The 13,210-nt window shown below is 47.7% G+C and overlaps 1 protein-coding gene across 4 annotated transcripts in view; it reads left to right on the top strand.

Moving 5' to 3' along the window:
• Adra1b (adrenoceptor alpha 1B) overlaps nucleotides 1–13,210 on the top strand; it is a 112,088-nt gene that overhangs the window by 52,151 nt on the left and 46,727 nt on the right. For 3 of the 4 annotated variants that reach the window (XM_060363823.1, XM_060363822.1, XM_060363824.1), the window contains 2 exons: nucleotides 3,286–3,347; nucleotides 3,854–4,995. In XM_060363823.1, coding sequence (XP_060219806.1) covers nucleotides 4,047–4,995 — 949 coding nt within the window. In that variant the 5' untranslated portion in view covers nucleotides 3,286–3,347; nucleotides 3,854–4,046. Of the gene's footprint in view, nucleotides 1–3,285; nucleotides 3,348–3,853; nucleotides 4,996–7,692; nucleotides 7,882–13,210 lie in introns of all 4 variants that reach the window. The other variant, XM_060363825.1, reaches the window with a different exon arrangement.

Here is a 13,210-nt window from a genome sequence, read left to right on the forward strand (position 1 = left end):
CTTCCTGTCCCTACATTTCTGACTTTGTACAAATCATCAGTTTTTCCCCAGCTCATCAGTATTCTCTTCTTTCCCTACATCACCTCTGAGACGAAACAGCTCCAGGAAAGCTCCATCCTCCTAGCCCTCAAGATATGCAGGAAGCTGGGGAGATGGCCCACTGCCACCTCCCATCCTGTAAGATGCAATAAAGGGAGAGCAGCAGAGTGGAATGAGGGGCTAGTTGATTCAGTTGGCACACAAGTGTATCTCAACAGGTCATCTGGACCAGCCTCTATCTCCACACGCAATAGTACCAGAGCCGGCCGAGACCAAGGACAGGCTCTCCTCCTCAGTGAGATCCCTGCAGATGACTGCAGGCAGGCACTGTCCTGCTCCCCAGGCCACTGTGTATGTCAGGAGTGGCTGTCTCAGTGGCTTTTCTCTACATCAGAAGAAGCCCCATTCTATAGACCAGAGAAAAGGAGTCAGTGGCCTGACCTCCTGTGCCAGCTGGCCAGTGCCATTTGCCTCTACACCATCTCCATGATGGCAAAATGGATGCTTTATGGTCCTAGGAGCTCCTACAGGTCCACATTATAGGCATCTACTATTTTTAAATTTCTAAAGGCAGCTTAGAACAGATAACTGAAATGGGTGGACATCTGTTTTCAGGGCTATCTGCATGCATCACAGTTTGTTTGTTGGTTAGCTGGTTGGTTGGTGGTTGTAACCCCAGAGAAACTCTTTGAAATTATCTATGTTGTGTGACTGGAGAGAGCCTGTGCATGCTTTCAGAAGATCAAGACCTTAAATGTGTAGCAATAGATGATTGTAACAGCAACATTTAAGAGGCTGGGGAAAGAGGAAGAGTACCATGATTTGGGGGCCAGCCTGGGCTAACAGTAAGTTCTAGGCCAGCCTGAGCCACAAATAAGACCATCTCTCAAACAATCAAAGGCTAGAGAGTTGGCTCAGCAGTTGAGAGCATTTGTTGCTCTTGCAGAGGGCTCGGGTTCAATTCCCACCTCCCACAAGATGGCTCATAACCATTCCAACTCCAGTTCCAGGGGATGCCATGCCGTATTTGACCTTCACAGACAGACACCAGTCACACATGTAGTACATAGGTGTGCATGTAGGTAAAACACACACACACACACACACACACACTAAAACAATAAATCTATTTTTTTAAAAAAACAACACACAAACAAATAAACGAAAGTCTTAATCTTCTAAAAGTACAAATAAGAAGAATGGAGGCATCCAACTTTAGGCTGAAGAATTTGCACATGAATTGACGTATATGGCTCCTTCTTCCTCGCCCCTTAATCAAAATGCAGTGGTTACCAAAAGAGAAATGAGAAGCCTGGGACACGGCTTGTGGAATGGAAGAAAGGGGTATCAGATGTCTCCTTTCAGTTCAGTAGCCACTGCCCTCTACCCTGCCTCATGCCACTAGCGTATGACTTACTCTCTAATCCACTGTTATCTCATGTGTCCGTGGAGAGCAGCTATGCCTTTCTCAAAGACCTGTTAAAGAAGAATAAAAGAAAATAAGCAAGCTGGGTATGGTGGCTCATGCCTGTAATCCTAGCACTGGGGAGGCTGAAGTCAGAGGATTTTGGAGTTTGGGGACATCTTAGTCTCCGTAAGGAGCTCAAGGCCAGTGTGTGGTACACAGCAAGACCCAGTCAAAATGAAGAAAGAAAGAGGAGAGGGGGAAGAGAAAAGGGAAATAAGTAAATGTTTGGCTATCAGCAGGAGCTCAATAAATGTGGGTCTCTTGCCAACAGCAGTAACTTGGACCCCAAATGGGCCCAAAAAAGAGCTCCATCTATAACATTCACTCTGCTCCCTATTTTGCCCCTGTAGAAATGGCATGACCCTTCTACAACTCATCGTTGGAATAGGGAGACCCAGTAATGGCTCAACGCCAACTCACAGCTACTCCACTCAATAGGTTTATGTACTTGAACTTCCCTTAACCTGGAGTCCCATCCTCAAAACAGAAATCGCAATGAGACTAGTTCTTCTCTTATCGGGTCATGAGAAAAAGGCAAAATGAGCTTACCACACAGTCTAGTACCTAAGTGTTGGGAGACAGAGAATCTTGAGTTCAAAAAACCAACCTGGAATAGATATGGGGAGACCTTGTTTACAAAAAAAAAAAAAAAAAAAAAAAAAAAAAAAAAATCTAACAAGAAAACTCTTTCCTGGCTTGCCATTTTCCCTTCTTGTAATTGCCTTCCATCACCTACCTCTGGAAATAGGCCTTGAAGCTTAATATAAAGCAATACAAGAAAAGAGCCAACAGATAACCAAGATCCCGCAAACCCTTTCCCCAGGGTTTGACAATCCGTGTGCCTTCCCTCTCTACTCCCAGAGAATCAACTAGCTCTCTCCCTCTTTCCCCTCCCTCCCTTACTCAACTATCTCTTTAGTGACAGGCCAAGCACCTCCTTAAAATGTCAAGCTCAGACTGGAGACGGTGCTCAGCTGGTAAAGTATGTGCTTGCCTAGCATGCATGAGGCACTGGGCTCCATCCCCAGTATCACATAAACTGGCAGTGCCTGTAATTTCAGCACTCAGGAGGTAGCAGTCAGAAAACCAAGAGTTCGAAGTTATCCTTATGCTATACAGTGAGCTGGAGGGCAACCTGTATCAGACTTTGTCTTTAAAAACAAAACCAAAATTCCAATTCCAATTCCTCCATATCCTGTTTGCTTTTCCCTGTCTTCAACTAATCTTCTCCTTAACTCCTGTCATTAGATGCCATGCCTCAAACTTCACCTGTTTGCTATCTCATTAGGACATGAACCCCCACTTACAGGTCAGGACTCTGGCTACTTCTGCAACTTTTGGAGAACAGTGCCTAGAACCGAACCATTGTCTATAGCTGGATATTAACAACCCACTGAAGGAGCCATGCAGCGGTGGCACGTGCCTTTCATCCCAGCACTGGGGAGGCAGAGGCAGGAGGATCTCTATGAGTTCGAGGCCAGCCTGGTCTATAGAGCGAGTTCCAGAACAGTTAAGGCTACACAGAGAAGCCCTGTCTCAAGAAAAACATAAACAAACAAACAAATAAATGATAAAAAAAATAATAAATAAAACAATCCACTGGAGGAATGGGAGCAGGAATAAATAAACAAACAAAAGAATGAATGAGAAAACAGAAACCTCTAGCTTCTATGAAGGCCAAAGAGGTTTCAAGGGGGAGAATAGAGTACATGCCTGCTGTCAGATGTGACTCAAGTCCTTACCACCTACCTAACCCTGAGATTTTCTTCCTTCTGTAGAAGCCGAACAAGTTGCACATCCCTCTGAGCTCACGGCTTGACTCCAGGAGTCCCCATTAGAGGTAAGCATCCCACCCCACCTTCTAACTAAAGCGTGAACAGGAAGGCAAATAACCCCAAGGGCTCCTGGGGTGTATGGACCGGGATGCCTACACCCAGATCCCCCCGGCTCTGCTCCCCGCCCCATCCCCGCCAAGGGAGCGGTGCCTGGCGCGGCTGGTCTCCAGGCCGACCCGGCTGGCGGCGGCGTCGGGGCTGTGCGCCTTGGCTGGACCCGCATTGCCCCCTAGTGCCGCACAGAGTCAGGGCGCCCGGGCTTCCCCGCCTGATGTCACTGCCGTGCAGTCAGCCCAGAGGCGGCTCATTGAAAGCAGACCCTCCTCGCGATCGCTGGGCGGAGAAGGCACCGCGGTCCGCAGACCCGCCGCGGGCCGGGCACAGCCGGGCACCCCCGGCCCCGCGCCCGCTCCTCCCCGCGCTCCCGCGCCAGCCCGGCCAGGAGCGCCTGACGTGGATCATTAAACTTGGAGCTGCCGCCTCGTCCCCTCTCTCCTCCTCCCTCTGACAGGCGAGCGAGCCGCTGGGTGCAGGCAGGCGACGTGCTGCCGGGCTGGGCTGCCCGGGGGAGATGACTTCTCGCCAGGAGGACGCCTCTGGAAAGAAGACCACGGAGGGAGCAAAGTTTCGGGGCAGCTGAGGAGCCTTGGTCACAGCCCTTCCGAGCCCAATCTCCTCCCTGGCTATGGAGGGCGGACTCTAAAATGAATCCCGATCCGGACACCGGCCACAACACGTCAGCACCTGCCCACTGGGGAGAGTTGAAAGATGCCAACTTCACTGGCCCCAACCAGACCTCGAGCAACTCCACACTGCCCCAGCTGGACGTCACCAGGGCCATCTCCGTGGGCCTGGTGCTGGGCGCCTTCATCCTCTTTGCCATCGTGGGCAACATCCTGGTCATCCTGTCGGTGGCCTGCAACCGGCACCTGCGGACGCCCACCAACTACTTCATAGTCAACCTGGCTATTGCTGACCTACTGTTGAGCTTCACTGTCCTGCCCTTCTCCGCTACCCTGGAAGTGCTCGGCTACTGGGTGCTGGGGCGCATCTTCTGTGACATCTGGGCAGCGGTGGATGTCCTGTGTTGCACGGCTTCCATCCTGAGCCTCTGTGCCATCTCCATTGATCGCTATATTGGGGTGCGCTATTCCCTGCGGTACCCCACGCTGGTCACCCGCAGGAAGGCCATCTTGGCACTCCTCAGTGTGTGGGTCTTGTCCACAGTCATATCCATCGGGCCTCTCCTTGGCTGGAAGGAACCTGCGCCCAATGATGACAGGGAATGCGGGGTCACTGAAGAACCCTTCTATGCCCTCTTTTCCTCCCTGGGCTCCTTCTACATCCCACTCGCGGTCATTTTGGTCATGTACTGCCGTGTCTACATCGTGGCCAAGAGGACCACCAAGAATCTAGAGGCGGGAGTCATGAAGGAGATGTCCAACTCCAAGGAGCTGACCCTGAGGATCCACTCCAAGAACTTTCATGAGGACACCCTCAGCAGTACCAAGGCCAAGGGCCACAACCCCAGGAGTTCCATAGCTGTCAAACTTTTTAAGTTCTCCAGGGAAAAGAAAGCAGCCAAAACCTTGGGCATTGTAGTCGGAATGTTCATCTTATGTTGGCTCCCCTTCTTCATCGCTCTCCCGCTTGGTAAGTTGGGGACTGGCAGAGAGGAGAGAGACCTTTATTTCTTTCTTGGTTTTCCTGATGATCTCACCTTAAAGTTTTTGTGTGGGTTCAGTTATTTTGCAGTGTGTGTTTGGAGACTGGATAATATTGTTTGTTCTGCAAGGGCTTTGCAGATTGGGGAACTGGCTAAGAACCAACTCAGGTGTTGGTGAAAAAAAAAAAAGCTAAGGTACTAGGCACTTGAAATAGAAACACGGGAGGAGAATCTTGGATGAGGAATGACTCACTCACTGGCCTCAGTTTAATAATTAAAAAGGACACTGGGCTCCAACATCACGCCAGTGTTATTTCGGTAGTAGCGATGTATCTGAGAAGGCAGCGTCACTAACGCAGCATACCAAATAGTTTGTAGTTACTGCAGACGCGGCATTGGGGAAGCAGGGAGGCGGCTCCTACAGAGAGAGGCAGTGTTCATTCAATATTTGCAGGAACCACGTTTCTCAGCCTTGCAGAGGCTGCGGTCTCCCCCTCCTCCCTCCCTGCTGGCTCTCCCCCTTCTGCACTGTCGTCTTTAGCGGATAATAAGACTATTTTACAGCCACACAGCTTCCAAGGGCCTTTAAGTTTCTGAGGCTTTGGGATTTCAAAGAGAAATGTTCTCAGTTTCCACCCCTAAAATGCTCCCAATTCTGGTGATTTATGAAACGTTCAGGATTTAATTATAGCTGATCCTCACCTTCAGCTAAAGGCACCAAAGCTAGGCAAGATGGAATTCCAAGTCTCCTGCCACATCTACAGAAATTCGCCTCTCATATCGGCTTGGTAGTCCTAAGTAAGGAAATTGTTCAAAAGGCTGCCCATTTCCTACTAGGGGGGAAAAAAACGAACCAAGGTCTGGCTAAAAGGTAGACAGAGAGGAAGGCACCCTGACACGCCGTTCCCACGGCTTGGGAAATCATTGTGCCTTCTCTGGTGTGTTGATCTGCTTTGATTTCTTCCCCTCTCCCTGACGAGAACTGGAGGAAAATGAATGGAAGAAAGTGTTCAGGGCATGCTATCAGAAGAGGCAGCAGCTATTGCATACCACAGACCTCACACACCCGTCATACCTGCAGAGTCTCAGGGGTGACCAACCCCCCCCAGCAGCTACGACTCCAAAGTCACGCTGCTTCTGAGAGAAAGGGGTAAATGAAAAGGATGTAAATGGTTACAAAGAGTTTTCTTCCTTTTTCTTTCTTTTTTGTTTTTTAAGGAAAAATAATCTATCTAACATAGTGTCTCTGTGATCTTTTCTGAGGAAGTCTTGAAAAGAATAATGCCATTCAGAAATATTTTTCAATGGTGTTAAGTAGGAAGAGCTTGAAATTCCACTCCAGGAGTGATTATGTCCCACTGCAGAGAAGACTGATTCTCCTACTCAAGGTCTCGGGACCTTTGGCAGTGTTGTTCAGTTAACAATGGGTGACAGCTTGCTCTGCATTGGGCTGTCATAAAGATCATGGTCCCCCTGGAGCAGGTGTTATTTGGTCTCTTATCAGCCCTATGACCTTGGGGTAATAACTACTCCTATGTGAGCCTCAGTTTCTTCATCTACAAAATGGGGCTAATTAATATCCGTACCAAGGAGCTGATGTTGATGTAAGGAAAAGACAGTATAGAATCTGAACCACAGCAAGTTTTTAATCAAGATTGGGTATGAGTACGCTAAACCAAGCTTCACTCTATGGGAGGTAGCACTGAGTTTCCTCTGGCTACCTTTGCCAACCCAGCACCTGTTACTTCCTCCCACATCTACCCACCAGCATACTGACACTATGACCAGGGCATCCTTAAGAAGAAAAATAGCCCAGTGGGACTCAGAAATAATCATAGGTGCAATGCTTGGCTCTGAGATTCAAGGGTAATTGAAGCTTCCCAAGGTTGAAATGGAAAGACTAGGCTAAGGTGGTACAGGCTACAGAGTCCTGCTTTGATCTTGGCTATCAGTTAGCTTTGTGACCCTGGACTTGTTGCTGTGCCTCTCTGGGTTTTAGGTCTCATATCTGGAGAACAAGATGGTTGAATGAGACCAAGGCAAAATTTATTGAGTATAATGATCACCTGAGAAACTCCATAGTAGCATGACCCCCCCCCAGGGCCAACTTACAGAGGCTTCAGAATCTACATGTTTAATCAGACCCCAGAAAATTCTGAAGGGTGAATCACAACCGAGACTCTGGAAGTCATTGGTCAAAGCATCTCTCAGCCCCTTAGAGCCCCTTTAAATGCTGCAGGTTTGGACGCTCCCCAGCAACCGAGCGGTGTGAGATGACATGGCTTCTCTCTGAATCCTATGCTTCAAGTTGCCATGGCTGCCTTGGTGTCTTCTTTTGCTTTATGCTCATTCCTGTTGAGACCCTGTCCTCCTAGTCTCTGGGGTCCTTAATAGCCATTCAGTAGCAGCGAAAGATCACCCACGTCTCCAGCCTGTGGTGTTCTCAGAGCTTGCTTCTCCTCTCCTGTCAATGAAAACTCTGATCATCCATGTCATGATCACCCAGGAACCCTTCAATATGTTGTCTCTGAGCGGGCCCATTGAGCATCCTTCTTCTTCCATGGAAACCCAACAGGTGATGGGATCCGTGTAGGTGAGCTGTAGGTTTGTGATGGCTGCAGAAAAGTCATAAAGAACTCAATCCAAAGGTGCAAAACCAACATTTACTTTCTTAATAATTTAAGAATATCATGGCAAGATGAAGCTACCATTGCTCCAGGTAGAACAGCATCCAGTGAGAAGTAGTATGTTGGGCAATGGATACTTAAGAGGCATCCGAAGAAGGTTCCAAATTCTGAATCCTGAATTTTCCATCAAGGACTTCTTACTCAGAGAAAACAGAAGTAGATGTGAGGAAGGCTAGGACCGTGCAGGTAAGAGTAACTTCCAATCCAGCTAGACTTTGAGGTGCCTGGGTGGCATGAGATTTCCATAGCTGTGTTTGTTTTCTCCATAGGAGAGAAGGGTTGGGATTCCTTTTGAAAGGAGGGAAAATAGACATGGCCCTGCTCTGAGGGCCCATTTGTTTTTCTTCATCCCTTATTTTTATTTTTGGGAGCAGGTTTGGGCCACCTGCAGAGAAGTCTCCTGCAGAGCCCTCCCCACCTGCACCACCTCAGTCATTTCTCCCCACCCTTTCCCTGTAGCCTCAGACTAAGTTGCATCAGGGCCCAGCGTTGCATCAGGGATGCATTTCATCAAACAAGAACCTCTTTCTTTGGCCCCTGGAAATGAGCCAGGGGGTGACAGAGAATCTGGACTAGAATATAGTAGTATTTCTATCTCGTGGTCCACGCGTGATGTCCAAGAGGACCTCCAGCTGCTTGGTATGACAATGAAGACAAGTTCCCACCAGAGGGGAGACAGCCTGGTTGAGGTCTGATGAAGTGGCAGAACTCTTGAAGGAGTAGATAATTCAATATGGAATGTGAGGAGAGTCAGTAGGGAGTGCCAAGTAGCCAACATGTGGCTGGGCCTAGTGAGCTGTTTAGAAAACACTGGAAATTTGCCTTGCTCCCAATCTTTCTTCCGCCTTTTAAAATGCTGAAAGGCACCAGGAAGCCATTATTGAACTAACTGCTCTTCCCTCCAAATAAATGAAGGTCAATTTCAAAGAAACAGTTGTGCTTCATATAGTACTGTACCAAATAGCAAACACACACACACCCAATCCATTGATTTGGCTCTCTTCTCATTCAAATGGGGGCTGCAGAATTTCCACCGGCCATGAGCACATGGAAGAATGAGGGTCTCAGGCCTAACCCAGGAGAGAGTCACCCCCATGAACCATGTGTGAATCCTTCAATTCAGCCTTTGAGATTCCCTCAAAAGAAAACAATTGCTTTGAGACCTTGGTGAGCAGGAAAACATTTTATAAACAGGGAATCCCCCCTAGAAGAGGGAGATAAAAATACTTTGGGCTACATATTAACTATTTAACTAAAAACTTCCTAAAGTGCTTACTGTGTCTTTGGTTCTGTACTAGAAGCTGGGTTGTTGCACTAAATCTAAACGTGGCCTCTACCTGCCTACCTAGCATGTGGTCATTGAGCACATACTTGTACAGATACTCTACTGAGCTTCCTTTGGTATTATCTCCAATAACCCTCAGAGAGAAGCCGTGTTGGATAACTGCTACCTACTCATGGATGAATATTCCAAAGCTCAATGTAGTTAGATCCTTACCCAGGATCAGTGGTAGAGCTACAGACTGAGTCCAGCTCTTACGGAACAGACCCTACATCCCTGTTACACTGCAGGTGCTCTTTCTGTTCACTGATGACATGCTCCTATCAGCAAATCAAACGTCCTTCAGGGAACTGCGAACCACCCCGTCACCGCCCTGTCAGAAGATACAGGAGAGACACAGTCATTGTAAAATCCTGCCCATCCCTGAAAGTGGGGGGAAAAAAACTGATGAAATGTCAGGGCATGGCAGGCCATGTTCAAATTTGAAGCTAGATTTTCTCCAAACCTACTGCATTGTGGGTGCTAGGCATCCCTAGGAGCAAGGCTTTTGTCAATCAGTCAGCTAAGCTGAAGGGAAAAATAGGAGGGAACTTGCCTTCTTCCTAGAGATGTGGGCCACATCTATAATCATGTATTCAGTCACTAAGTAAATATGTAATTACCAAATGGAGACTGTGTCCAGGAATTTTCCTAGAGCAACTATGGTAAGTAAAATAATTAAGTGTCGTAGAACTTTCTTATAGGGTGGTAAACAGGTTTTTGGAGACACACACACACACACACATATAATGCAAATGCATCTGTGATAAGGGACTGAAACTATTTAATAGGGATCAATGTATCTCCAGGTTCCAGGGAAGTAACATGGAGGCAGAAGGTTGCGCAGGACAGTTTAGAGTTACTACCTCAGTAATGTTGGTGGGAGAGAGATCTGTGCAGCACAAAGGTCTCCTGTGGCGGGGAATGATGGAGAGCTCCCAGTGCTCAGGATGAGGACCGGCATGGGTAAAACAGCCTGCAAGCATGGACAGAAGCCTGCCATGCTGGGACTTTGGGGGCACATTATAGAATTCAGTTTTGGGTTTTTGTGTTTGGAGATGGGTTTCTTGTCTGTCTGTTTGTTTAGGTGGTGGTTCTTGTTGTTTTGCTTTGTTCCTTGATACAGGGTCTCAGGTAGCCAAACTGGCTATGTGGCCAAGAATGACTTTGAACTCCTGATCCTTCTGCCTTCACTTCCCAAATGCTGACATTAGAGATATGAACCACCATGCCTGCTTTACGCACTGCTTGGGGTAGAACCTGGAGCTTTGTGAACAGCAGGCAGGCATCAACTGAGCTATATCTTCAGCCCTAGATTTTGCCTTAACTTTATTGGCCACTATGGAAGGAGTTGAACCACACAAAAAATTCTATCTGAATACTATCTCTAAAATGGTGTAGGGTTCAGCAGTTAGGAGCATTTGCTGCTCTTACAGAGGACCAGTTTGGTTCCCAGCACCCACCCACATGGAGAAACTCATAACTGCATATAACTCCATCCAGATGATCTGATGTGCTGTCTTCTGGCCTCCAAAGGCACCTACATTCATATGTACAGACACACATGCACACCATATACACTCAAAGATTTTGGGAAAGGTCCCTATAGCCAATGTGTAAAGCAAACTGGTTGTGGGACCAGGAGAGAGTCTCAAAAGTGCATGAGAGAAAATAGTGACTTAGATCATACAGGTGACAATGAAAGCAGCAAGAAGCACCTAGATTTGAGGACTTGGTGTGGGATGTCATTGGAAAGTCAGTCACAAAAGCCTGTCTAGAACAGCCTTGATGTTGGTGGAGAACCACCCGGGTACCATTTGTTGAGCTGGGGAATATGAGGGTTGTGGGGGTTGGAGGGCTGGCAAGAGCACAGGCAAGAGGCTTCCTCCCAGGGTCTTCTTCAGACATCCTCCAAGACTCATAAAACCAGAATGGGCAGGACCTACTGATGTTACTATGATTTGAGCAAACATCAGACCCAAGACCAGGAGCCCCCGTGAGCAACCCCAGCTACCCGTGAGGGGCAGCTGACAAGAGCAGTTCTGACAGCTCAAACCCCTGGGCACCACCACAAACCTATTTCTACCAGAATCTCTTGTGAGGCTAAGAATCTTCAGCCCTGGATGAAGTCTCAAGCATCCAGTACAACCTAGTTCTCCCCCCCACCCCCCAACTAGGCAGTCCTGGCTTGGATACCCCATGGAAATCTAAGGAAACGTGGTCAAGCTCCCATTATACAACCAGAAGTATGCTCAGTACCACACAGGCCTTTGGCCCAACCCATGGTGGCAGGGGTGGAAGGTGTAGGAGAGATGATGGTGTCTTTAAGGAACCAGAGCCCCCTGAATATGGAAACAGAATGAGCTCTGTGGAAGCATACTCCCCACACAGGGCATACTGTGTAGTGCTGAGACCCTGCAGGCGAATCATGTCATCCTAGTCTCCACAGATGAGGACGCCAAGTTCAGAGATGCACAATAACTCACCCAAGGTCACACACCTAGTAAACAGTAGAATCCCCCAGACTCCACACTTGGTACTTGGTAAACACTCATTGTGCTGTTCCTATTGTTAGCACGTGGCTTCCTCCAAATTTGTCAGAGTTCTGATGTCCAAAGTTTCCACTGGCTCATGACAAAATGAGAAAAACATTGTGTTCTTTTAAAAATGAAATGTATTCAATCTAAATGACTGTCCTTTCAATCTGAAGACTATATCCTTTCTATTTTAAGACACCAAAATAGCGTTTTAGATGGAACGATGATAATGAATGGTAATAGATGTGTGTGGGGCGTGTGTGTTTGTGTGTGTGTTGTAATGCCCTATTTGATAATATTTTTTTAAATGGTGGCCCTCTGTCAGTTGCCTCTAAAAATATCTGAAATGTGAGTTTCATAAGGTCTTCAAATCACAGATAATACATAAAGGTTAATAAGGGAAAGAAAGAAAGAAAAGGAAGGAAGGAAGGAAGGAAGGAAGGAAGGAAGGAAGGAAGGAAGGAAGGAAGGAAGGAAGGAAGGAAGAAGAGGAGCTGGAAAAGAGTCAGCCTCAGTTTTCCAATGAAACCAAGTGGGCTGGGGCAGGAGCTGGGAGAGGGGGGATGGCCTGTGCAGAAGACCTGGTACATAGGACAAGAGCCAGTGGTGGAGATGGCCAAGTCTGCTGGAGCACAGAGGGCTGCATAGGTACCAGAGGGTCACCAGGGGCCCTATGAAGGCTTTTCTTGAGTATGTGTGAAGCTGTAAAAATAATGGGTGGCTGCCAGCCTCCATCTGGAAATTGCTTTCTCCCACATCTTCAGGCCTTGTCTACAGCCTCTGTACTCCCTGACCACCTCAGATGATACACTAACGACTCATATACATTAGACCTTGCTACTTGGTGCTGGGTGTGAGGGCCACTCCACAGTCCCTGCTCTGTCCTCTCCATAGGCTTGTGAGGTAGCCTCTGAAATTATCCCTATCGCATAGTTAGGGAAGTGAACTCGGGGTAGATGGGGGAACTTTGCCTCAGAGGAGCTGATGAGTGGCTGACTGTAAGTTCAAATCCAAGCCATCAGATGGGCTTGTCATTAAAGAAATCTTAGATGGAAGCATATGAGAAAAACTAGGCAAACCTCTGTTCTTGGAAGGAGGAAAGGAAGGGCAGATGGCCACTGATCACAACCTCACAAGGATATAAAGAACATAAAAATAACTGGGTCGTTCCGCTGGCAAGATGAACCAAAATCTCTCTTTTATTGTTGACACTTTTGGAAGACTTTTCAACTTCATGGCTTATTGTTGCTAATGACAATCACATTTGATCAGATTTCTATCAAATTTAAGAAATATTTGGAAGACTTCTCCCCAGTGTTGTTTCTGGCTTCTTTACCTTTGAGGCCAGATTCGCTTCCCCCACCCACCTCCAAATGATGCCTGCACATCACAGGACACTTCTCCATCACAGGTCATCCTGTGTCCTTCCCTTGATGTCACAAGCTAGGCAAGCTGGCATTGTGGAAGAGAGTATTTCTAGACACTGTGTTCCGCAGCAGCTGGCTAGTGGTGACCTAGCTACGCAGAAAGAAGAGGCTATGAGCTACATACACGGAGTGGAGCAGAGTTACAATGGAAGAGAATGTAGCTTAACTCCACTCCCTGCTCAGATTCCATCGGCCCTTGTTACCATCACCTGAAAACGGAAAGGAAGAGC

The sequence above is a fragment of the Meriones unguiculatus genome, chromosome 11 (assembly GCF_030254825.1).
Source record: "Meriones unguiculatus strain TT.TT164.6M chromosome 11, Bangor_MerUng_6.1, whole genome shotgun sequence".
Taxonomy (NCBI): domain Eukaryota; kingdom Metazoa; phylum Chordata; class Mammalia; order Rodentia; family Muridae; genus Meriones; species Meriones unguiculatus.